Source organism: Cavia porcellus, unplaced genomic scaffold, assembly GCF_034190915.1.
Source record: "Cavia porcellus strain 051 isolate PalLab524CR breed Dunkin Hartley unplaced genomic scaffold, mCavPor4.1 scaffold_17, whole genome shotgun sequence".
In the NCBI taxonomy this organism is placed as follows: Eukaryota; Metazoa; Chordata; class Mammalia; order Rodentia; family Caviidae; genus Cavia; species Cavia porcellus.
In genome coordinates, this window is record NW_026947500.1 from 51,186,072 (window position 1) to 51,210,770 (window position 24,699).

General features: G+C 51.3%; 1 protein-coding gene across 10 annotated transcripts in view; it reads left to right on the forward strand.

Moving 5' to 3' along the window:
* Positions 1-24,699, forward strand: part of Ctnnd1 (catenin delta 1) — a 45,300-nt gene that overhangs the window by 18,441 nt on the left and 2,160 nt on the right. For 3 of the 10 annotated variants that reach the window (XM_013146463.3, XM_023562618.2, XM_063228137.1), the window contains exons 2-19: positions 5,322-5,604; positions 7,923-7,994; positions 8,912-9,064; positions 9,309-9,844; positions 12,767-13,230; positions 14,661-14,844; positions 15,358-15,475; positions 16,054-16,207; positions 16,553-16,570; positions 16,993-17,061; positions 17,759-17,886; positions 17,982-18,132; positions 18,619-18,811; positions 19,330-19,444; positions 19,897-19,984; positions 23,168-23,230; positions 23,990-24,090; positions 24,455-24,541. In XM_013146463.3, the coding sequence (XP_013001917.1) occupies positions 5,410-5,604; positions 7,923-7,994; positions 8,912-9,064; positions 9,309-9,844; positions 12,767-13,230; positions 14,661-14,844; positions 15,358-15,475; positions 16,054-16,207; positions 16,553-16,570; positions 16,993-17,061; positions 17,759-17,886; positions 17,982-18,132; positions 18,619-18,811; positions 19,330-19,444; positions 19,897-19,984; positions 23,168-23,230; positions 23,990-24,090; positions 24,455-24,541 (2,889 nt within the window). In that variant the 5' untranslated portion in view covers positions 5,322-5,409. Of the gene's footprint in view, positions 1-3,731; positions 3,849-5,321; positions 5,605-7,922; positions 7,995-8,911; positions 9,065-9,308; positions 9,845-12,766; positions 13,231-14,660; positions 14,845-15,357; positions 15,476-16,053; positions 16,208-16,552; positions 16,571-16,992; positions 17,062-17,758; positions 17,887-17,981; positions 18,133-18,618; positions 18,812-19,329; positions 19,445-19,896; positions 19,985-23,167; positions 23,231-23,989; positions 24,091-24,454; positions 24,542-24,699 lie in introns of all 10 variants that reach the window. The other 7 variants (XM_013146459.3, XM_063228136.1, XM_063228138.1 and 4 more) reach the window with 6 other exon arrangements.

The window sequence follows — 24,699 nt, forward strand, 5'->3', positions numbered from 1 at the left end:
CGCAGGGACCATGAGTGTATGAAGAAACAACTTTGTTTATTACCCTCGAGTCTGGTGGAAGGTGGTTTGCCCAGAGACTTCCTTAGCTCCCTGGAGAGGCTCGGGTGGGCTCAGGAAGTGCTCCAGGTGGAAGGGCTGACCCTGCAGTGGAGCTAGGATGGTGGGGTGAGCAGGCTGTTCTTGGGATTTCTTTTCTGGATCATGGCTTCTTGCCCAGGCTGGCGTGAGCACTTGGGCTCAGGAGATCCTCATTCCTCAGCCTCCCAAGTGGCTGAGACTGCAGGTGTCGCCTGTGCACTGGGCTCTGGTGTTGTGACCGAAGGTCAGCTCTGTAGGCTAGGTGAGCCAGCATTTCTCCCAGGGCAGTGAGGAACCTTGTGTTTCCGAGGGCCAGCAGAGTGGCAGGCTGGGGTGCAAGGCACTCAGACCTTGCACTCTGGTGGGAGCAGTTTTTCTACCAGGAGTTGCAGGAGAATGTGGACAAATACATGCCTTTGGAGCCAGGTTGGGAAGCTCACGGCTGTAATCAAAGGACTCAGGAGGCTGAGGCAGGAGGGTTGCTTCAGTTGAAGGCCAGCCTGAACTACATAGTAAGACTATCTCAAAATAAGTAAACAAATAGTAAATAAATGAATAAATATATATTCATATTATATATATATATATATATATATATATATATATATATATAAAACAAGTCAAAATATATAACAAGTCAATTTTCTGCCTGTGGGTTTGTGATTGGACAGGAATAAGTGACTTTGACTTTTCGGAGCAAATCCTTTCTGGCTCGAATGTTGTGTCCTACAGTTCTATAGTGCTATGTGTGCTGTATTTTATTTCTTTAAAGCAGGTCTGTGTATTCCAGGCTGGCCTGGAACTCACTGTATAGCTCAGGACAAGTTCAAGCTCACAGCAGTCCTCCTTCCTCAGACTCCTAGTGCAGGGTTATAGGTGTGCACCACCATGTGGTGTGGCTTTTACTTTTACTTTAAGTTGAGGCCTTGCTAAGTTGCCAGTGCTTCATACTTTTGATTCTCCTGTTTCAGCCTCCAAGTAGCAAGAATTAGAGGCATGAGTTACCGTGTGTACGTCAAAGCCTACATTCTTAGCCTTTTAGAATCATAATTCCAAAGTATATTTCCACCAGTTTATGGTACAGCAGGTCATTCTGGCACGATGGTGGGGGTTGAGACGGCCTTGCTGTGTAGTTGCTGTGAGCTTGCTGTGTAGCCCAGCCTGGCCACGAGATGGCAGTTCTCCTGCCTCAGCCTCCTGAGTGCTGGGATCACAGGGTGCCCCTTCCCACCCTCCTGCTCACTGCTCGTTTTGCTTTTGCTGTGCTGCCTGCGTGGCATCATCGCGTCATGGGTTCTTCCGGGCACTTGGTTCAGTGTAGTGGGCTTTGGTTTGGAGCTCTGACAAGGGACAGATGCTTCTGGTCATTGCAGGAATGAGGGACTGTTTGTGGGTGCGGTAACTGCAGAAAGGGGTGCAGTGGGTGCGATCCTGTGACTCAGCACCTAGGCTTCTCGAGAGGAAAAGCAGTTATTCCTGGAAAATCCAGCTCCAGGAGAAGGACCAGGCTGGCTTCCATGTCTCTCTTCCGACCTCAAGTCCTTTGATGCCCCTTACCACTGACAGCGACTGTGGTCCACTTGAGAACCCTCAGAGATGGACCTAGATGGGACTCACAGGCTTTGCTTGCCTTGCCTGCCCTCAGCGGTCCATGGTCCGTGGCTCTTTTTGTGGTGTGTGGCCCAGAAAAGAGGCATTGGATCTCAGTGTTAGGCCTTCATATTCCCCTCATTTTCTCTCTTCTCTGTCATGTGTAAGTAGGACTACATAATTCTGTGAACTAAAAAGAAGGATAGCAGCCTTCTCCTCTCTTGTCATGGTGAAAAAGAAAGATCCGAGGGGTTGTTGGGCCTATGACCTGGCCTGTGATATCTTCCTGCCCTTTTATTTGGACTGTGTAGTCTGTAGGCTTCAGAATGGTGTACCCCTAGGTGTAAATTCATCGTTTGTGGCTTGGACTAGTGATACATATCTATAATCCCAGCACTGTGGGGGGCTGAGGCAGGAGGTCACAGGTGATATGTACTTACGTACGTGTGCCAACTCCCTGTGCAGTCAGTACATACTATGTGTACTAATTAAAATAAAAATTTTAAAAAGGGGCAGCGCAGTGTGGAGGTGTGGGTTCAGTCCCCAGACAGCGAAAGACAAATGTTGTGGTATGTGGTCCCCAGAGTGGTTCTTTCCTCTGCGAGTTTTTCTCCTTGCTGTAAGGCCCAGGCACCCCGCACCCCGCCTTGTTGGCAGGGTGCTGAGTGTGAGTTCCTGGGTACTCATTAGCTCCTTGGTCCTTGGTCCTCACAGGCAAGGCCCAGCAGGGAGTTGTGCAGCAGATCCGTGGTGGCCTGGTGGCTGGGGACTCTAGAGGTGCAGGTGGGACCCACTAGTGTGGGGAAACCTACCTGGCCACTCCCTGTAGTTCGCAGATGTTCTGCATCTGGCTAACTTCTGCTTCTGCTTCACTGAATAGTTTGAGGCTGAGACATCCCTGTGAAGTAATGTAATTGGGAGGTAGAAACCAACCTTGAAACAACTGACGACCTCACCTCTGTGCAGCTTGCACCGTTGCCCTGATGTCGTGGTAGCCCCCTGCCTGGCCTGCTGCTCCTCTGCCTGCTATAGGGACTTCTCCAGCCAGGACCAGGGCCAGGCTGCCCTGACCCTGCCAACAGAGCCCGGGAGTTTCCTTCCCACCCACCCAGTCCCTCTGTTGAATTAGAGTTTTGGGGCCCAACAATGATCCCTGGGGCAGGGTGCTGCCCACCAGCAGTGCTGTTGCCCCAAGTGCCCATAGTGGTGGCAGTCTGGGCTCTGGTCACAAGGAGGATTGTAGGGTGGAGCCGCATGTGTCCATGAGCGTGCAGTCCTGGGTGACCTCGGTATGGGAGGCTCCCGGGCGTGCACAGCACAGAGCAGGGTTGGGCTAGGGTGCAGCCTGAGAGGTGGTGATGCGGGAGTGCAGCAGGAAAATGGTGCCAGCCGAGCAGCTGTGGGAGTGAAGGATGGAACAGGGGAGAGTGGCCTTGAGCCCTGAACTGGAAGAGCAGGGTGTGACAGTGGTCCCTGGGGCCCAGCACTGGGCAGGGGATTCTGGGAAGAGCCATGGTCAGGGACCGGGCATCAGCAGGAGTTAGCTGGTCTCCTGTGGCTGCTTCTGCTGCTGCTGAGCCTGGCGGGCTGTGGGGCAGACAGGCCTGGGCCCTGGCGCACGGTGGGGCCCTCGGAGCGTGGGAACTGGTGCCGGTGCCGGTGCTGGAGCAAGAGGCCCTGCCTAGGCTAGTCCTCACTTGCCTGCTGTCAGTTTCCCAGTGGTTTTTCGGGCGTGTCAGGACTGGGCCTGCCTGCCTGCCTGCCTCGGAGGTTTCTGCCTTAGGGCAGGAAGGAGGGCCGCAGCAGCGTGGGGAGTGAAGCCTGCTGGGCCTGCTGCCCCTGGCTGTGGTGTGAGAGTCCATGCTCCAGCAAGAACCATTTTTGTGGGCCTGATGTCCAGTGCAGAGGCCAGGCCAAGAGGCCAACTGTCCCAGGAAGCCACCCTGCCTCTGTTCTCAGTGACTCCTTTCATTCCCGACACCTCCTCTTGCTTTCTTGACTGCATGTATTGGGTATATTTTATTTTCTCCTCATTCTCATTTTTCCTCCAAATATTTCTGCAGCTCTCTCCCCTGCTTCCTCCTTGCTGTGGTGCTGGGATGCTTCTTCATGATTTTTCTGAATCTAGAGTGGGCTGTTGTCTGTGTTAGACCAACCCATTACGACCCTTCTCTTAACAGGTGTGTATGGAATCTATTTATTAAGGTTACAAGTATTTTAAGTGCTTTTTTTCTTTAGGGGTTGGTGAGAGGGTGGGGAGTAGTTCCCCAGCCTGCCTTTCACCAGCATGTATTTTGGACTGGCCACAGCATCTCCTGGAGCTTGCAAAGTGGGAAATAGACGCACACGGCCAGCAGTGTGACTCCAGAGCACCTGCTCTGCTAGCTTAGTCCCACACGGTGTGTCCAGTAACTGCCATTCATTACCAAAAGCATGTGCACAGGAGCCCCCAGGGGCCTGGGTGTGTGCTGCGTTGGAACCAGCGGAGAGACCTCTGTTCAGACCTCCCTGGGGAGCTTCAGCTGGAGGGTTAAGGTTTGAACTCCTTGACAGTGCCAGCGTTGCATTTGAGCTTAGCCCTCCTTTTCCTGCTCCACAAAGCTGAAGAACCATATGCCTGGAACCTCTGACACATGTTTCTGTTGTCTCAGTGGAGGTTCACCTTGGCCCTCAGTGTAGTATAGAGCTGCGGAAGGCAGAGTGACCTTTTTGTCTTCCACCTTTGGTGGTAGGAAGTTCTAAAGTATTTCTCCTTGTTTTGGTACTGGGGATGTACCCAAGGGCACTCTGTCACTGAACTGCACCCCCAGCTTCTCAGTTTTGAGACAGGGTTTCACTGAATTGCTCAGTCCAGGCTTGAGCGTGAGTCCTCCTGTGCCAGCTCCTGAGTAGCTGGGATTAATAGTTGTGTATCACCATCCTAGCTAGTATTTTCCATTCATTCACTCGTTCATTCATTCATTATTTCCTGAGGATTAAACCTGGCATCCTTTGTGCTGAGCTACATCCTCAGCCTTTTTGTTTGTTGGTTGATTAGTTAGTTTTAAATTGTGAGACAGGACCTCCTTAAGTTGCTAAACTGCCTAGGCTGAGTTCAAACTGGCACTTCTCCTGCCTCAGCCCTCCACAGCTCCCCGGAGCTCCCCAGAGCTTGGGACTCCAGGCACGTGCTGTCATGCCTGCTCAGCATGCCCAGTTCTTACTTGGCTTGTTAACAGTGTATTCTGCCACTACTGCGGCAGTGTGGGAGAATTGAGGAGGTCTGTGCCCATGGACTCCAGGGCAGCCCAACCCTAGCACCTGGAGTCTTGTCTGGACCTTGGAGCTGAGGCTTGGGTTAGGCAGATACTAGCACACTCTGCAGGGAAGGAGAGTGAGTCCGATCTCTTGCGCTGACCCACGGCGCCTAGCATGCTCTCACTGTTGCTTCCCCCACCCGGAGGCAGCACCGTCTGGGACCCAGGTGCCTGTCCTGGGCACCAGTGGGGCTGTCTGGTGTGTGTACTGGTGGTGGGCTCCTCTGGCTCGGTGGTGGCTGGCCTTCCGCACTGCAGGGAACCCTTTGAGGGTGGCGGCTTTGGCTCTGGGGGTGGTGATGCACCTGTCTTCTCTGACCTGTGCTCTTTTCTCTCCTTTCCCTGCCCTCCCGATAGTGTGAAGTGAGGGGCCTCCCCCTCTTCCTCTTCCTCTGGGCCACCTTCCTCTTTACCCTGCTTTGCGGCGGCTCCGCCCCTTACCTTCATGGACGACTCAGAGGTGGAGTCGACCGCCAGCATCTTGGCCTCTGTGAAGGAGCAGGAGGCCCAGTTTGAGAAGCTGACCCGGGCGCTGGAGGAGGAGCGGCGCCACGTCTCGGCGCAGCTGGAGCGCGTCCGGGTCTCACCACAGGATGCCAACTCTCTACTGGCCAACGGCACCCTCACCCGCCGGCACCAGGTAACCCCGATGCAGCGGGCCCGCCGGAGGCTGCCACCTTTCGCGGGTCTCTGCCTCTTGGTCATCGTGATCAGCGTATTCTCCAGCGATGGCACCGAGTGGGTGGGCTGCTGCTCTGGTGGGCGTCCAACAGCCCCTCGCTTAGCTGGAGTGGGAAGCAGTTCTGACAGCAATGCACAGTATAGTATGGGCCATGCTGAAGTGAGCTTTGGTTTCCTCCTCGGTGTCAACAGTTACAGTTCGGGAGACCAGGGTGAGCACCCCGGGGAGAGTGCCTGCGTGGAGGTGTGATGCAGTCTGCTCCGCTTTGTCCTTGTGTCCCCTCGTGTCCTCTTCTGTTGGCTTTGCTCATCCTGTGTTGGAGGATGGGGTTGTCCTTCCCTGTGTGGCTGGAGTTGGAGAGTGGCATTGCTGTGCTGTCCAGCCCGATGACCCCAGGAGCTGGCAGACCTGTGCGGGCCGACCCTGCTGCAACTTGGGGAGCCTGTGCTAGGAAAGAGAAGTGATTGTTTCCTGAAGTTCATCCACCCAGCTCCACTGTGCTGTGCTCTGCTTGAGGGTTACTATGTGTGTGTACACTTGTCTGTGTGCGAGAACTCTGGATCTAAAGCAGAACAGCACTTGGATTTTTTTGTTGTTTCTTTTTTATGTTCCTAGGGATTGAACCCAGGGCTTTGGCAGTGAGCTTTTTATCCAGACCTCTTTTTTTTTTTTTTATTTGTTTTTTTGAGACAGGGTCTCATGTAATGCAGGCTGGCCTTGAACTCATGGTGATCCTCCTGCCTCAGCCTCCTGAGCACTTGGACTACAGGCGTGTACCACCATGCCTGCCTTCAGCCTGTTCTATTTTTGTTTTCTTTTAAAAATTCTGATACATGGCTTCAGTATCTTGCCCAGGCTGGCCTTGAACTCTGTGTAGTTCAAACCAGTCTTGAACTGTGGCCATCCTGCTGCCTTAGCCTCAGGAGTGCTGGAATCACAGGCCTGTGCCACCATACCTGGCAAAATGTTTGTAAATTTTGAGACAGGATCTGGCTAAGTTGTTCAGACTAGTTTTGAATTTGTAGTCCTCCTGGCTCAGCCTCCCAATAGCTAGGATTACTCATGTAGTTTTTACGAAAGTTCCTTGTGCTGATGTGTCTTGCAGTTACTTGGGCAAGAGAACAGAATTCTACTTGGGTATCACGCACTGGAAGGAGGCTGTGTGTCTGCAGGGTCCCAGGGATTTACATGGATGCTGGACAGTGGGCTCGGGGTGCTTCGTATATGTGTGAGTGTGGAAAGGAGAGAGTAGGCTGCTCAGGAATGAGCTGGTGGGGAATTCCAGGGTTCAATACATGGTTTCTCTCTCTGGTGCTTATTTTTAACTTCTCTTCAGCAGTGAAGTCACACCCTTCCTCCTTCCTGAAAGTACTTCCTCTCCTGTAGCATTTCCCAGCTGAAGGGGACAGGGTGGGAGCAGGGCCCACCAGGGCTGGGCCTGGCTGTCTGAGTGTCCCCTCCTGTGGCACAGTGTTGTCCAGTTCCTTCTTGTGCTGGGGACAGCAGCCTCAGGATGACTTTCTGGAGTGTGTGATGTGCGTGCATCCTCAGTGAGGAGAGCATTGAGACTTCTTGACCCTTTAGGAGCCAGTGTCCTTGGTGTTTGCAAAGGGATTCTTCTGTCTGTTGCTGCTTTCTTTAAGGTGTCCTGGGATGGGAGTTTCCCCTAGGATTAGAGTGTGAACACTTGAACAATGAAGAAGCCTCTTGGAAACTTTCAGAGCTAGCCTTCCTAGCTCTCCTGTGAGGGTTTCCCAAAACAGTTACCTATGGTCTCTGTTGTTTATTCACAAATAGTTTTTTTTTTTTTTTTTTTTTTTTGTACAGGGGCTTGCTATGTAGCTCAGGCTAGGTTTGAACTTGGGATCCTCCTGCCTCAGCCTCCTATGTGCTAGGATCACAGACATGGACCACCATACCCAGCTAGCAAATCATTTTTTTTTTTTTGTCCTTTTCCTTTTTATCAGTACCAGGGATCGAACTCATGACTGCCTGCTTACAAGGCAGGCGCTTATGCCTCTGAGCTAAATCCCCAGCCCCAGCAAATCATTTTTGAATATCTGTTCTATGCCAGGGAGAAGGGGCTTGTTCTTAAGCAGAACTGGTCAGAGCCAGAGGTCTGGTTCCACTTGTGAGGAGAGTGCTAGGCCAAAGGGGTCCTACACATCTTTTCCTAGTGCTTACACCAGGATTTTCTCCTGTGTGGGGAGATCTTGGTGTGTGCTACAGCAAAGGAGGCCAGGAGAATGAACTGTGTTCTGTGGGCTGTGTTTCAGAATGGCCGGTTTGGGGGCGATGCTGACCTTGAGAGACAGAAACTGTCAGATCTGAAGCTCAGTGGACCCCAGGTAATCCTCCGCACTCTAGGCTGGGGCTGCTTTATTGCGCCTTTCTGCCTCCACAGCTGGCCCGTCAGGCACACGGGTGTCTTGCGTGGTGCCTGGCGCCTGCTGAGCACCCATGCTCTAGTTTCCTTCACTTTGGAAGGTGAAAGGGTGGGGCTCAGTTGTCCCGTGTTCTGAGGGGAGGTTTAATGACCACGATATTGTCTGCTGCCCCCTTCCTTGCAGTCCAGTCCGTCTTTGGGCTCTGCTCTACCTTTTTAGGGCGGAAATGATTCTGCATTGTGAAAACTCTTACCTGAAATCTGACTGGTCTTGAGCCTTAGACAGTAAAGGAAGATCTACCTAGACAGAGGCAGCTGAAAGATGGTGCTTTGGGGGGCTTCTGGCTTATCTTAAACCGTCCCTGTTGGGCAGGCAGCTCTTTTGAAGAGTCCCTTAGGTGGAGGAGGTAAGCAGTCCACAAGGTCCATGCTCCTTCAGATGTTGAGAACTGGAAATTAAACTTGCTGTCTCTGGGCTTTGGGTGTTGACGTGGCTATGGTTACCGTGGTTCATGTTTGTTAAGTGACTGGGATTTGGAAATGTCGTGTGCCGTCCTTTGTACAAGCCCCAGAAAAACCCCCCGAGTGTGACCTGGGCATGGTACCTGTGCCTGTCATCCAGCTCTTGGGGAGCTTGAGCAGAAGGATCACAAGTTCAAACCCAGCCTAGGCAACTTGGCAAATTAGCGAGACCCTGTCTCAAAAAATAAAAGTGGGGGATGGTGCAAAGGCCCTGTGCTTACTGCTCAGAAAAAAGTCCAATTGCTGAGTCCTATGGAAAAGGCCTGGACGTCAGCTCTGTCCCTGAGCTCTGAGTAGGAGGACACGGTAGACCGCAGGGCTCAGTGGTCGTTTCCTGCTTGCTGTCTTTTCCGCTAGGATCACAGTCACCTTCTGTACAGCACCATCCCCAGGATGCAGGAGCCAGGGCAGATCGTGGAGACCTACACGGAGGAGGACCCTGAGGGAGCCATGTCAGTGGTCTCCGTGGAGACCTCGGATGACGGGACCACACGCCGCACAGAGACCACAGTGAGCTCCGGGAAGGTTGGGGTTGGAGTGGGGGGCAATCAAGGGCCTGGGGCAGTGTTGCAGACCGGGGCTGGCTTGGTCTACGGCAGGTTCACGGTGTGTGTGGGGGAGGCAGTGTCCTTCCTGGAAGGCTGCTACCGACGGTCTGTGGAGGGGAGCAGAGGCCGGATAATCATTGGGCAGTGAGATGGCCTGGCTGGCTGCACGTGGCGACCTGTTAAGCAGTCCACTGTCCTTGACACAGGTGAAGAAAGTTGTAAAGACAGTGACAACGCGGACGGTCCAGCCACTCCCTGTGGGGCCTGATGGGCTGCCAGTGGATGCTGCTTCGGTTTCTAACAACTACATCCAGACTCTGGGCCGAGACTTCCGGAAGAATGGCAATGGGGGCCCGGCTCCCTACGTGGGACAGGCGGGCACTGCTACCCTCCCTCGGAACTTCCACTACCCTCCTGACGGCTATGGCCGCCACTACGAAGATGGCTACCCGGCTGGCCCTGATGGCTATGGCAGCCTGTCCCGGGTGACCCGCATTGAGGAGCGCTACCGGCCTAGCATGGAGGGCTACCGGGCGCCCAGTCGGCAGGATGTGTATGGGCCCCAGCCCCAGGTGAGGGTGGGTGGGAGCAGCATGGACCTGCACCGCTTCCACCCTGAGCCCTATGGGTTGGAGGATGACCAGCGCAGTGCGGGCTACGAGGACCTGGACTACGGCATGATGTCGGACTACGGCACGGCCCGACGTGCGGGCACGCCCTCTGACCCCCGCCGCCGCCTCAGGTGAGCCAGGGGTTTGTTCTTCCTTCTCCCTCCCTGGCAGGGAGGCCACCCTGCCTCGAGATGCTGTGGTCTCTGTGATGCTGGCTCAGATCCTGCCCTTCGGGTACCCTGTCCTGAGGTCTCCTCAGCCTCTAATTGTGACAGAGCCGGAAGCAGAGGCCTTCAGAGCAGAGTGTCAGCCAGGGTGCAGTTAAGGCCCCGGTGGTGTTAGAGGCACTTTCTCTCTCAGGAAAGTGTGCTGTATCCCAGAGAAAGGGGCGGATCCCTGGTGGGGCCTCAGCAGTACTTTGGGCCCACTGAGTTGTGCCCTGATCTGATCTGTCCCATCCCTGGGCGGTCTTTGGTGGTGTAGAAATGGAGTGATTGGCATAGGGAAATGGTTTGCCTTGTTGCCCTGAGGAAAGGCTTTTCCTATGGGATTGGCAGACCTTTTCCACAAGACATATCCCAGGCTCTGTAGACCATGTATCATCATCATGTTTATCTCACATTCTTCTGGTTTTTGTTGCTTTTTTTTTTTAAAGATATGCTCTCACTATGCAGTTCTAGTCTTGAATTCTTTAGTATTCTAAGTGACCCTCTGGCCTCAGCTTCTTGAGTGCTGAGGTAACAGGTGTGCACCACCACACCCTGCTCATTCATGTTCTTTGTTTTTTTAAAACAGCCTGTGTTTGAGTGCAGAGGCCTGTGCTTGAAATCTCAGCTTCTTGGGAGATAGCTTTTTTGCTAAATTGCCCAGGCTGATGTCTAATTTGAGTTTTCCTGCCTCAGCCTTGAATTAGGTAGATTATAAGTGTGGCCTACCACACCCAGCTAAAGTATGAAACCAGTTTTTAATTCTTGGGCTGTACAAAAGCCAGTTCATTAGCCCATGGGCTACAAACCCTATTCCAAATAAATCTGAGCATGTGCCTCAGGCTCGGAGAATAAGAACTAGGAAGATTTATGGCTGACTGTGTGGCGAGGTCCCTGGCAGCTGTTGTGGTTTCTCTGTGCAGGCTGTGACCTTCTGCAGCCGATGTCTGCATGCCTGTCCTCCTCTCTCCAGTGTTCCCAGCAGAGAACACAGCCCAGGTTAGGCAGGCAGGGGCTGTCTTGCAGAGCCTTAGTCACTCACCTTCGTTCGGGTGTGCTGGTCGGTACCCCATTGACTCATGTAGTCCTGGAGGCCTGTGGGCCCCAGACCTGGGTGGGGCTGCCCAGAGCAGGAGATAACAGCTATCAGTGAAGCTGCCCGCCCAGGCCTTGGCTCTGGCTTTCCCCGACTTCCTCATTGGAGCTGAGTGATCGGAGTGATAGAACCGGAACCAGGCGGGTGGTATGGTGGCTGGGCCACTCTGCCACCCCGGCCCAGTCAGTTGACTGAGAGGGCTTGAGGCCTGGTTCTTGGGCGGCTTCCAGGGCAGTGCTGGGCTTGGAAACCTGCTTGACGGGCAGGAGCTGGGCTCCTCCTGTGAAGGCTGGAGAGGAGCCCAAGGTCACTTGGGCAGGCAGGGTCAGTGAGGACCTGGGGCTTTGTCTGGGTGCCCCGCCCCTTGCCATGTCGATTAGATAAGTCACTTGGTTTTTCTGGGAATAAAATATTCTTGATCCTCGGTTTATACAAGAGGGAAATAGAGCCAATTTCTTGGAGTGACTATAATTTGAGTATGATAATTGTTTTTATAATTACTCGAAATAATGACAAGTAAGGTGTGCTCAACACTGAACTTAAAACTCTGGAGCACACCATTCACATGTAGAGAACACTGCGAACGTTTTGGTGTGTAGCTTTTGAGTTCTATTTCCTGTGTCATACAAAGATTATCCACTCCCTCCCGCCCCCCCGCGCGAAAAAGTTAAAGCATAGCCCTCATTTTGTGTCCATGCAGATTTACAATGGGGCTGGTGTTCCTATGAGTGCTTTGTCTCTGAATCACTGAGTGCTCTGCTGTACCTGCTAACCTTGAGCGCTTGGTGGCAGTGGGAGTGGTTTTGTGAGCACACAGCAAGTCTGATCTGATCCACACAATGGATACCCCTCCTGTGGGAGTCACAGAGCCTGATGAGCTCACTAACTGGGCTCTTCCTTCCTGGCAGGCAGAAATAAGTACAGCGTGGCAGACCCACCCTCTAGTGGTGGTCGTTAGTACTGAGACAGGAAGAATGTCGTTTTTTGAATTCTTTCTTTTTAGTTGCTTTGTTCCTAGTGGTCGGGTGGCCCATATAACAATATTGGTCCTAGTCTGTTTCAGCTGAACTGGGGCTGTGCGGGAATCAGAGGGTGAGATACATACCTCTCACAGAGGTGTTGAATGGCACAGTAACACTGAGGTGAATGCTGACAATTACTGTTCAGGTTTGTGCCCAATTAGTACCAAAGCCAGTTTTTCCTGTGATGTAAGAAGCACTTTTCTGTTTTTCTGTAACAGTATTTTTATAATTTCTAAAGTACAGTAAGGGGAAGCTTAACTATGAAGTGTGTTCAAGGGTTTTATTCCACCAGCTGTTTCCTGTACATAAATGCCTCATTTCCTGTTTAGCTAAAGACCTATAAGAATTGCTCTCAGGCTTTTTTTGCTGACTTTTGTCACACTGAATCAGTTGCTTTGGTTAACTCTGCCGTCTGAAGATTTATTTAATCTCTATCCAGAGAAGTTAGTAGCTGTCTGGTATCATTTAGTAAAAGTACAGTAATCAGGATTTAGTACTTTCTTTGTGGTTAGGTTTTGCAAATGTTACTTTCTAAGCCAACACACTTCACAGGGGAGAAGTCATTTTAATCTTGATTGTGGGTGCCTTTGCAATGACTGGAACTGATCAGTGCGTCACTCTGTGTGTCAGTGCTGGCCTGTCCTGCAAAGGTGCAGGAAGTGCCTGGAAGCCAGGCCCACCTACTTGATGGGGCGCTCCTTTTCCCTTGGTTTCCCCTCAACTTTGCAGGAGCTATGAAGACATGATTGGTGAGGAGGTGCCACCAGATCAGTACTACTGGGCTCCTCTGGCCCAGCATGAGCGAGGGAGCCTGGCGAGCTTGGACAGTCTGCGCAAGGGAGGCCCGCCGCCCCCGAACTGGAGACAGCCCGAGCTGCCTGAGGTGATCGCCATGCTGGGCTTCCGCCTGGACGCTGTCAAGTCCAATGCAGCAGCGTACCTGCAGCACCTGTGCTACCGCAATGACAAGGTGAAGACTGACGTGCGGAAGCTCAAGGGCATCCCTGTCCTGGTGGGCTTGTTAGACCACCCAAAAAAGGAGGTGCACCTTGGAGCCTGTGGTGCCCTCAAGAATATCTCTTTTGGACGGGACCAAGATAACAAGATTGCCATAAAAAACTGTGACGGTGTCCCTGCCCTTGTGCGGTTGCTGCGAAAAGCTAGAGACATGGACCTTACCGAAGTCATCACTGGTGAGTTCTAGGCCCAGGGAAGCATTGAGAGCCAGAGGCGTTTTTGGTCCTTTGCCTGTGGATTGTAGTTTCTGAGTGGGTGGCCGTTGGGTCAAGTCCTAAAGCATTGTTCATTTGTCGCAGTATGGGGATTAAAAACATTGTAAAGACTTGTTTGCTGATGTATAGAGTTCAGTGGCTGTCACCTGAAATGGTAGATTCTTGGCTTCTGTGAAGACATGGACTCCTGATCAGGACAGAGCTCTCCTCTTGGCAGTGTTGGGGCTGAGCCAAGTGGGAGCTTCCGTTCTCTGGGTCATGGTCACCTCTAACTTTTGTGTTAGTGCTGACCAACCGCGGTCACAAAGGAGATGTCTGTCACCCTCAGTCACTGAATGTCAGTTGCCTTTCCCAAGTCTGCATGGTCATTCAGACACTCAAGTTTGGTAGAGTTTTAGAACATGGGCTGTGATCCATTCTTGAACTGAATACAGTTTCACGAATCACAGACACCACTCTGAGAAAAAGAAAGAACAAACAGTAGCATAAGCCAAGGGATCTGAGGCCGGGGAGATCTTTCTCACCAAAGGATGTTTGCTGTGTTAGTCACATTCTGGGAGGAGAAGAGTGTTAGTGACACCCTTGGCATGAAGGTAGGGACAGTCTTGTTACCTTTCTCTTATTGCTGAAGCAAAACACATGACACCCAAAATTAGAGATAGAAAGGTTTACTTAGCTCACAGTTTGTGGAGGTTTCAGTCCATAGTCAGCTGACTCCAACACAGGGTGGTGTGGCATGGGGGCAACACTTTAAGGCAGCAGCCAGGAAAAACACCCAGAGGAAAAGGGGAAAGAATAAACCTCTTTTCCTCCCTTATACTGTACACAGGGCCACCCCAACCCCACTTCCAGGGCAGGTATAGCACTCACATATTCTTCTTACCCTCTTGCACAGAATGAGAATATTTACAACTGTAAAACCTTGGCTCCCTGCTGAGTCTCTTAGTTAAACTTCTAAACTGCTCAAGTTGACACAGTGTATCAATAGTAACAGATACTAAAGGCCAACCCACAGCAAATACCCTGTGGCCCAAATGGCAGTGGCGCTGAGGCAGAGAAATTGGTAGATATGTGGGTGAGCATTGCTGGGAGTATCATGTTGTGACACTTTTTCACACTGTGTGTATATGTGTTGATCTACAGTGTAAAGTACATTTCTTACCATGGGCTGCAGACTAAAGCTTGAAGGTCACTACAGTGTATTCGGTCACTGAGGGAGACTGAGAAGTGGTGGAATAGCGCAGTGGTGGCAGCCTCATGGCACACATTGTGCCACGGGCTATTTGTAATTTCCAAAAGGTCCAAAGGGGTTCGCTTTCACTGGGATAAGGTGACAGTCTTCTGGGGCTCTGGTGGGCCCTGGAGTACTGTCTAAGCATTGTCTCCACCAGGAACACTGTGGAACCTCTCATCCCATGACTCCATCAAGATGGAGATTGTGGACCACGCGCTGCATGCCCTGACAGATGAGGTGATCATCCCACACTCCGGCTGGGAGAGGGAGCCGAGTGAGGACTGCAAGCCTCGCCACATTGAGTGGGAGTCGGTGCTCACCAACACCGCTGGCTGCCTGAGGTGATCGAGAGGCCTTTGTAGGCTGATACCATGGTTTCTTTAAAAAAAAAAAAAAAAAAGCCAAGATCGTTTAGCCAGTTATTCGACCTCACTCTGTTTTTTATATAACATGCAGCAGCTCTAGCCTGTCTGGGGTCATCATGGCCCCACACACCCTCCTTGCTTCAGTCTCACCCTGCTTTGACCAGCTCAGTTGGTTCCCCCTGTTGAGAACTCCAGCGTGTGAGGTTCTGGTCCTGTGTGTGTCATGTCCTGAGTTTCCCACATTCCAGTAGACCATGCTCTGTTCTATGTCTGCACTCTGCACATTGTCCATGTGTTCTGTCTTGAATCACTGTTGTTAGTCCATGGCGTTCTAGAAGCTGAGAAGGGGGGCAGTCCTCCCCTCAACCGTAGGGCCTTGTGCATGGCAGTGAGTGGCAAAGGCGTTGAGGGAGCCTGTGGATGTTACAGGATGGTCAGAGAGGACTTCTGGGCTTGGGTCCTCATAAACATCTCCTGGTTTCCCCTCAGGAATGTGAGCTCAGAGAGGAGCGAAGCCCGCCGGAAGCTTCGGGAGTGTGATGGTCTGGTTGATGCCCTCATTTTCATTGTTCAGGCTGAGATTGGGCAGAAGGATTCAGACAGCAAGGTGAGTCCCTGCATCTGTGAGGTACCTGCAGTGTAGACCAAGCTACCACCTCATGTTTTCAGACACCAGCAAACACCTCAAGTGCCCCTTCCTGCCACAGTGGGTGTTCAGCTTGGAAGAAACGACTAGTTCCTTTCTACTATGTTGTGTATAGCTGCTTGCCAGTCTTCCAAAACTGTATTTTTTTACATAGGAAAAAAAAAGCCTGAGTTTTGGGTCACATACCAGATTGTGGCAGAAGCTATGAAATTCATTCCTGGGTCTCTCTCTGGCCTGCAGACATACGGGTACTGAGAATCACGGGCATAGAGGAAGAGGCATCCTGAGACTGGGTGGCTGGGGCTATGCTTATGGAGACAGACTTTGGTTTGGTCTGGTGTTTTGAGATGGTCTCACTATGCAGTTCAGGCTGGCCTCCAACTTCTAGCAATTCTCCTGCCTCAGCCTGCTGAGTGCTGGGGGTGCAGTGTGGCTTTGAGGATGGACATCCTAAAGCCCCAGAAAATGATCCCTGCTGGGAGACAGCTGCAGATGCTGTCGGGTCTCACCGGCCTCCGTCTTTCTCTCCCTGGCCCAAGCTCGTGGAGAACTGCGTCTGCCTGCTGCGGAACTTATCCTACCAAGTTCACCGGGAGATCCCGCAGGCAGAGCGCTATCAGGAGGCCCCACCTGCTGTCGCCAACAATGCTGGGCCCCAGGCTGCCAGCTGCTTTGGTGCCAAGAAGGGCAAAGGTGAGTGTGACTCCTCAGCCTTGCTCTCATGCATGATGTGGCGGGGTGGAGAGTGCGAAGCGGTAGGTGCGGGGTCTTTGCCGAGTCTGCCGGGCTTCTGCTGTGCCAGGCTTCCCCTGCCATGGCTGTGGTTGTGGCGGCGGCAGTGGTGGTGACTGGGATGCGGAAGGACGACAGCTGTGCGAGTCCGGGGCCTTGGTCCCCTGTCCTCCTGCGTGTCTCCTGCATTTTTTCTTCTCCATGCTCTCCTGCTTTTTTGCCTGTGATGCCGTTGACATCTTTCTCCTGCATTTTTCTTCCTTCATTTCTCTCCTCCGCTTTCCACTTTGGGTGACGCACGGGAAGATGAGTGGTTCTCCAGAGGTGAGTGGACTCTTGTGGTGCTTGTCTGTATGTCGTCTGCATGTTTTGGTTTTGGCATTCCTCGCGTCTCTTGCCTGACCCTTCCCTGTGCTGCATGTAGGAACTGTTGTGGAGGGCCACTGAAATAGACTAGCTCTTCTGAACGCCTACTCATGGCATGGTACACCTGGGCAGTGCTGCCTGTCACCAGAACCCAGGTCCACGGCACCGAGCATGGTTACCCTTGTTCCCTGCCTGCTGCCTGCTTCTGTGCCCATTTCTACATAGCCCCTGCTGGGACTGGAGGGAGGTGATTCTTTTGCCCTTTTGATGGAACTCTGGAATTCGAAAGATTCTGTGTAAGGAATGGCAGTGTACCAGATGAAAGCTTTCTTTTTTAAAACTCTTCCTCTGTTGTCTCCCCTCTCTCCCCATTTCTGCAGGGAAGAAACCTATAGAGGATCCAGCAAATGACACAGTGGACTTCCCTAAAAGAACCAGTCCTGCTCGAGGTAAGCTATTTTTCCTTTTCCATCTCCAGAACACTCATAAACCTAGTCGTGGTGTTTGATGGCCAAATAGCAGACTTTATGCCACCTGCTTACTGTCGTTCTCGCCTCTGACTCATGGATTTGAGGTGCTGACCAGTGCACTGGAGAACTGCAGGGCTACAGCAGTAACTTGCAAGGACTGCCTGGGACCTGAGCGGAAAAGTAGTTTTGGGGCCTTGTATCCTACTCTTAGAAGAAGCCTCTTGGTTGTAGATTGGCTCTTTGGGCTCGCAATATTGATGAGTGTGAAGTTCACAACTCTCCAAGAACATGACAGGTTTAGATATTGTTAAACCTGTGATTCTCCCTTTTACTTCCTGCTTGCAAAAGTTGGAGGAATGACTGGGTTACAGTAACAGTGATTTGTTGGAGATGAGTTTTTAATCTTGAACATGGTCAGTGAGCGTGGTGCTTATAGTGCAGCTGAGGCCGAGGGAGTTGTAGGGGCAGAGAGCGGGAAGGTGATTGTGCTGCCCAGGATGGCCTGACTTGAGCTGCAGAGCCTGGCCTGAGTGTGCTGCTGCACACCAGGGGCTTGCATAGCCCATGGTCTACAGGGCGAGTGTGTCACCCCCGAGTCTGAAGGCTGGATGCCACCAGTCAGAGCCAGGTTGTTGGGACCAATAACATCCTGTCTCCTCGCCTTTCCCTGGTGCAGGCTACGAGCTGCTGTTCCAGCCAGAGGTGGTCCGGATATACATCTCACTCCTCAAGGAAAGCAAGACGCCTGCCATCCTGGAGGCCTCTGCCGGAGCCATTCAGAACCTGTGCGCTGGGCGCTGGACAGTAAGTCCCTTTCAGAGAGTGAACCCAGAAGGGGGAGGGCCTCAGATACTCGCTCACTGCCCTTGTACTCGGGTTCATATCTGCGCTCCTCCTAGTATGGCCGGTACATCCGCTCTGCCTTGCGGCAAGAGAAGGCGCTCTCAGCCATTGCAGACCTCCTGACCAACGAGCACGAGCGTGTGGTGAAGGCGGCCTCAGGAGCGCTGAGGAACCTGGCTGTGGACGCTCGCAACAAAGAGCTCATAGGTGAGGGGCCAAGCACCTGTATCGTCTCTCTGAGATCCCCAGGGAGTAGGCTAGCCTTCTGCGGTGATGCTTCTGGGGTGGAATGGGTCTCAGAAAGTCCAGTGGTGATGACCGCAGAAACAGACTGTGTGCGCATCTGCTTGCTCCTGAGTGTTATCATGCATTTTGTGTTTCTATTTGATGGGGTCTGTGTTGTGTTTTAATAGCATCAGGAAACTGAAGTTCACAGAAGTTCATGTAGTTGGCTAGTGGCAGAGTCATGGGTGTTGTTTTTTAAAAATTTCTGACTGTTGTATTGAATGCGTACCATAGTGAGCATTCTGTTTCCATGGGGTCTCACTTTAGATTGTTTCAGTGTGAGTGAAAGTGGGGGCAGTGGTGGATGGACAGTGAATTCCTGGCTGTCCCAGTCCTCTGTCCCGTGGGCTGTGAGGGAGATTCGTGAGGATGGTGCCTCATGATGGTCCCTCTGCCTGGCTGCTGTAGGTAAGCATGCTATCCCTAACTTGGTGAAGAATCTGCCAGGAGGCCAGCAAAACTCCTCCTGGAACTTCTCTGAGGACACTGTTGTCTCTATCTTGAACACCATCAATGAAGTTATTGCCGAGAACTTGGAGGCTGCCAAAAAGCTTCGAGAGACACAGGGCATTGAGAAGCTGGTGCTAATCAACAAGTCAGGGTGAGCTCACACATAGCTTCCCAGCTGGGGGCTGCTGGGAAGGAGTGTCCTCTTGAGCTTTCTGGAATGTTCCCCTTCACCTGTGGGATGATGGGACAAAGTATTGCTCCATTGTGTCTTAAGATCCATGAGTTGATAATAGACTTTAGTGTGTGTGTGTGTGTGTGTGTGTGGTACTGAGGATTTAACCCAGGGCCTTTGTGCTGAGCTACATCCCCAGCCGCCCTTTTATTGAGATTAAGTCTCAAAATGCAGGCCTTAAACTCACTTATGTAGCCCGAACTTATTCCTTCTGCCTCAGTCTCCCAGCTTTTAGGCTGTTTCTTTAGACTTGAGACAGGATTTAATTAAGGTGCCCGACTGCTCTCAGATTTGCAATCCTTCTGCCTCAGCTTCCTGAGTGGCTGGGGTTGCAGGCAGGTGCCCCTGCGCTGGGTAGTGTTCTGAGAGGGTCCAGGTTCTAAGCTGCTTTTCCGGTCTCGCATCCCCATTTCACATGGTAGTATTTTCCTTCCAAGGAACCGCTCGGAAAAAGAAGTCCGAGCAGCAGCTCTGGTGTTGCAGACAATCTGGGGGTACAAGGAACTGAGGAAGCCCCTGGAGAAGGAAGGGTGGAAAAAGTCAGACTTTCAGGTACTTGGAGTTCTTTAGCCCCCCAGCATCCATACCGGGTGGTGCTTCAGTCTCTGGCTCCTTTTCCACACCCTTTAAATCTCCAATGAGGAAACATGGTCCTCTTTACTCCTCTCGGAGCAGGGTCTCCAGCCTGCCACCATGGAGATGGCCTCTCCCTCTTCCCGCTTCCCGCACCTTCTCCAGCCTCTGCTCTGCCTTGGAGGGCTGACCCAGCCTGACGATGCCTCCCTATGTGGGTGCGCCCAGGGCACAAGGCCTGATGTTCCTGGCTGTGTGCATCAGCCTTGTGCAGTACCTCTTCTGAGACTGGTGTTGGGGAGGAGAGGGAAAGCAGGGTGGGAACCCCGGCTGGGAGAGGGGCGCCTGGAGAAGGCTGTGTAGAGGAGGAGGGGTGAAGGGATGCGGGTGAATAGAGGGCTCTGTGACACTGCGTTTCCTCTTTGTCCCAGGTGAATCTGAACAGCGCCACTCGAAGCCAGAGCAGTCACTCCTACGATGACACCACGCTACCACTCATCGACCGCAACCAAAAGCTAGGTATGGGTGCGCTCTGGCTTCCTCCGGCTTCCTGCGGCCACGCCCCGGCCAGGGCTCTGCTGTCAAGGGGCTGAGAATTAGAGAATTTGAGAAATGTGTTTGTTCCCCCAGCGAGTCTTTCCAGGGTAGGGACTCAAATGTTAGAAACGAGACAGGCAGGCTGCCTGTGTTTGCTGCCTGAGCCCTCACTTCCCTCTGTTTGTTTCTTCCTTTTTAAAAATTTCTGTGTAGTGCCAAGTAGTGTATATTTACTGTTAAAATTAGAGAATAGTCAGCTAGAAAAATAACAAAGCCAATGATTTCTAGTACCCAGCATTAATCACTATGCTTTTTAAACTCTTCACCATGTGAACAAACGCATCTTCCCCAAGAAATGAAGTTTTTCCTTTTCTCACCAACCATGTGCTCCCCCACCCACAGCAAGCATGGCTTTGCTTGCCTGCAGGCCTCCCGGCTCCGGGTCACGCCAAAGCCCAGTGACCTCGAGCAGCCTTCTTGCTGCAATCCTGAGCTGAGGATGAGCTTTGTGGAGCTGTTGGCATTAGTGTTCTCATTTCTGCCTGTGAGTGGACATCTACACACCCAGCGCTGAGGAGAGTGGTACTGAGCTCCTACCTGAGGACATGGACTGGACTTTCACAGGACGGGGAGCCCCATGTCTCGCTGCCCGTTCATGCAGTGCCATTTTCCTTGGAAAACTGACTGGAAGAGGAACTGCCAGTGTTTTGACAGAGTGTTTGGCTGATGGTTGCCAAAAATGAATTCAGGAGCCAGGCATGGTGGCATATGTTTTCAACACCAGCACCCTGGGAGGCTGAGATAGGAGGATTGCAAATTTGAGCTCAGGCCGGGCACCTTACCAAATTTAGTAAGACCCCGTCTTAGACAGGGCTAGGATGTGGCATGACGTGAAGACCCTGGGTTCAATCCCAAGGGTTGCAAAAAAAATTAATAAGTTAGCACTTGGGTGCAGTAAAATAATGAATGCAGTGAGCTTGTTGCTCTGAGCAAAATAATAGTATTTTCTGCCTCAGCTTTGAAGTGAAAATCAAAATCTTAGAAATTGGAATCTGCCTCTGTGAGTTTGCTAACTTCCTAATGCTTAAGACTTTCTAACGAAGTCAGTGGTAGCATTAGTGCATGTAAATTTTAAAAACAAAATATATGAAACAAAGGGTGTTAATATCTGGAATATCCACATGCTTCTGTGAACTAAACTTTTGTTCTTTTTCTTTGGTGGTATTTTTTTGTTTGTTTTATTTTGTTTTGTTTTTATGAGACGAGGTCTTCCTATGTAGTTTAGGCTGGCCTTAAACTCAATATGGAGCCCAGGTTAGCCTCATGGCGACTCTCCTGCCTCAGCCTCCCAGGTGCTGGGAGTACAGGCATGCGCCTCCAGGCTCAGCCCTTGGGCTTTTTTTGAGCAGGGGTGGCTTTATTTTTTGAGACAGGGTTTTGCTGTGTAAGCTCACTCTGGCTTTGGAGTCACAGTGATCTTCCCAAGTGTGCTGGGATTGCAGGTGTGCGCTTGTGGTACAGTTGATTGGTATCCCAGTACATCTGAACTATGCTGGGATGATCTATCCATTCTAAATGCATGATAGGCAGGTGGATTTTAATTTAACAGGGTATAAAGTAATTGTTTTCATATTTCACACTGCTGCTAATCCTTTAAGAACCTTTAAGTTTTGGAGCCAATGGGATAGTGCAGGTCTGTAATTTCAGTACTGAGGGAGACTGAGTCAGGAGGGTCACAAGTTTGAGGCACGCCTGAGTAATTTCTCGAGATCTTACCTGGAAATAAAAAAAATGATAAGGTTTGGGAATATAGTATAGTGTGAAGAAGGGTTCAGTCCTCAGTACTGCAGAAAAAGAAAAAGAAACCACTGCTGGGACTGAGAGCATGGCTCAGCAGTAACGCTTGCTTAGCATGTGGGGCCCCTGGACATGATCCCTGGCACCATGGAAGCATGGTGAGGGAACAACGGAGCAGCTGTGGGTACTTCCATGATACCCAAGAGTATCCATTCTTACCTGAGCAGCTTTGCATATTCACCTTTTCCCAACTTTTTATCTGTGTGAGGCTGAATTTTCTTTACTGCTCGTCACCCAGAACAACATTATCACAACAGTTTGAAGGCAGTTTGAAGACAGATGTGAGAGTCCAGCGTTCTTTGATTAAGCCAAAGTTCAAAGCTATGTGCAAAATTGTATGTGGTGCCCACCTGTGATCCCAGGACTCAAGAGACCGAGACAGGAGGCTCAGTGAGTTCTAGGCTAACTTGGACTGTATAGTGACACCCTATTTTAGTAGCAACAAAAGCAGAGGCAGAAGTCAAAATGTATTATAACACATAGTAAATTTATTTATTTATTTTGTATTTTTACCGGTACCAGGGATTGAACTCACGACCACAGGCTTGCAAGGCAGGCGCTTTTGTTGCTGAGCTAAATGCCCAGCCCCCATAAATTTATTTTTTAAGTGAAACAATTTAAGTTTCTCTGTATAGTAAGTGCTAATGTACCTGACCCACCGATGAAAGCCCACCGTTTAGTTTTTTTTTTTTTTCTTAGACAAATCTTACCAATTAGCATCTTCTTTTTTTTTTTTTTTAATTTTATTTAAAAGGAAAAAGAGAAAAACACAAAACAAAGTGGTGTAAGGGTACACATAATACAGAACTACAAAAAAAAAAAAAAACAGTAAGAAATCACCAGTTAATAGATTACATATTATCATCTTAGAAATAGTTGCTCAAATCACAGTATCAAAGAATACAAAGTGGACATTCAAACGGTGAGACTGCAAACAGTTGTGTTCAATGATCCAACCCAAAACATTAACATGGTCAACTATTTGGCTGGGGATTGAACCTAAGGCCTCACCCATGGTAGACTAATACTCTGTCACTAAGCGACATCCTCAGCCCAGCCCTTGTATGTTTTTAAGACTGAAAAGAGGCCTGGAGACCAAGGAATAGGAAAACCTGTAAGTCCGAGTTACTTGTTGCCTGTAGGAAGGAGATTGCTTGAGCGTTGGGCTTTGTTACCGCTGTGGTGCTTCAATGGGTGCCCCCCAGAAGGTGAATGCAGGAGGGGCAGGAGGATGGGCCAGAAGCAGTTGGTGATGCAATGATTTCAAAGAGCTGGTTCTGACCTGCATCACTTTCTAACTTCATGCAGATAAGAAACCCGACCGGGAAGAGATTCAGATGAGCAGCATGGGATCAAACACAAAGTCGTTAGGTAGGTACTGAGCTCCTACCTGGGGACATGGACTGGACTTTCACAGGACGGGGAGCCCCATGTCTCCTGTCACCCTCCTCACCTACCGAGGGGGCGTGGAGAGTGCATCTCCTTCCTGCACATGCTTGGAAGCCCTCACAAACCCTTCCTGCCACTCCCCACTGCTGCAGCCCTGCTTGTGTCCCCTGACTGAGCCCTCCAATGGTCTGAGCCTCCCTCTTCCCCACTGTTTTCTACAGGCGCTCAGCCTTCCTGATCTCTACGTTCTCAGGCCTTTCTCTTTCTCCTTTCTGCACTGTCTGTCCTTCCCATCTGCTTTTTTTTTAATTTAATTTTATTTTTTTGTCTTTTTCATTTTTATCGGTACCGGGGATCGAACTCACGACCGCCTGTTTGCAAGGCAGGTGCTTATGCCGCTGAGCTAAACCCCCAGCCCCCCCATCTGCTTTTTAAACTTCTCTTCATCCCCAAAGGCTTAACTCAAGTTCCACTTTCCTTTGTCAGGTCCTTCGTGCTGCAGCACACGTCCCTCTTTTTTCTCTCTCAGTCCCCGTGAGACTGGCCTCTGTGGTTCACACCATTGTCGCCCGTCAGCTCTGGGTGTTTTGTCTGTCCTCTCTTCTGCTCTATTCACATTCCTTTGACTCCCTAAGCCCTTGGCAAAGCTCAGTTCCCAGCAATGGTGCCTGATTTGCACTCAAGACATGGTGCATGCTGCATGTTCAAGGGTTGCCATGTGTCTGTGTGCTTTGTTTGCAGATAACAACTATTCCACACTGAATGAGAGAGACCACAGCAGAACACTGGATCGAAGTGGGGACTTGGGTGACATGGAGCCGCTGAAGGGAACGCCCTTAATGGTAAACCCCCTTTACATACCACTGCCCGTCCAAGGCTGGCTCTATTCTGAGGCCTGCAGGTTGTATGGAGTGGGAAAACACAGGCGAACGACAGACCCTTTTTCTGGTGGGGGTTTGTGGGAAAGAGTAAGGATTAGAATCGTCATAGGTTTCTGCACAGGCCAGGCTGGGAGAAGGAAGCCCGTGAAGGGGCTGCTGACAGGACTAACACTCACTGCTCTGTTCTCAGCATTCACTGTCCTGTATCCCTCTTGCCCTTTCACCTGGCTGGTGTGAATGTCCTCTAGAGTTTCCTGAGGCCTGGTGTCCCCTCAGGAGGGCCTTCTCGCTGTCCATCGTACTAACCACTTGCATGTGTTCACAGCAGGACGAGGGGCAGGAGTCTCTGGAGGACGAGTTGGATGTGTTGGTTTTGGATGATGAGGGGGACCAGGTGTCATACCCCTCCACGGTATGTCCTCCAGCTGCTTCCAGGCTGTCCCTGAGCAAGGAGGCACCCATGTGCCCACGGTGTGCAATTGCGCTCTTCTGATCAGGCCAGGGACATGTATCCTGGCTCTGCGGCCTGGGTTCTGCTTTGTGATGGCGACTCTGAGAGGCTGCATCATG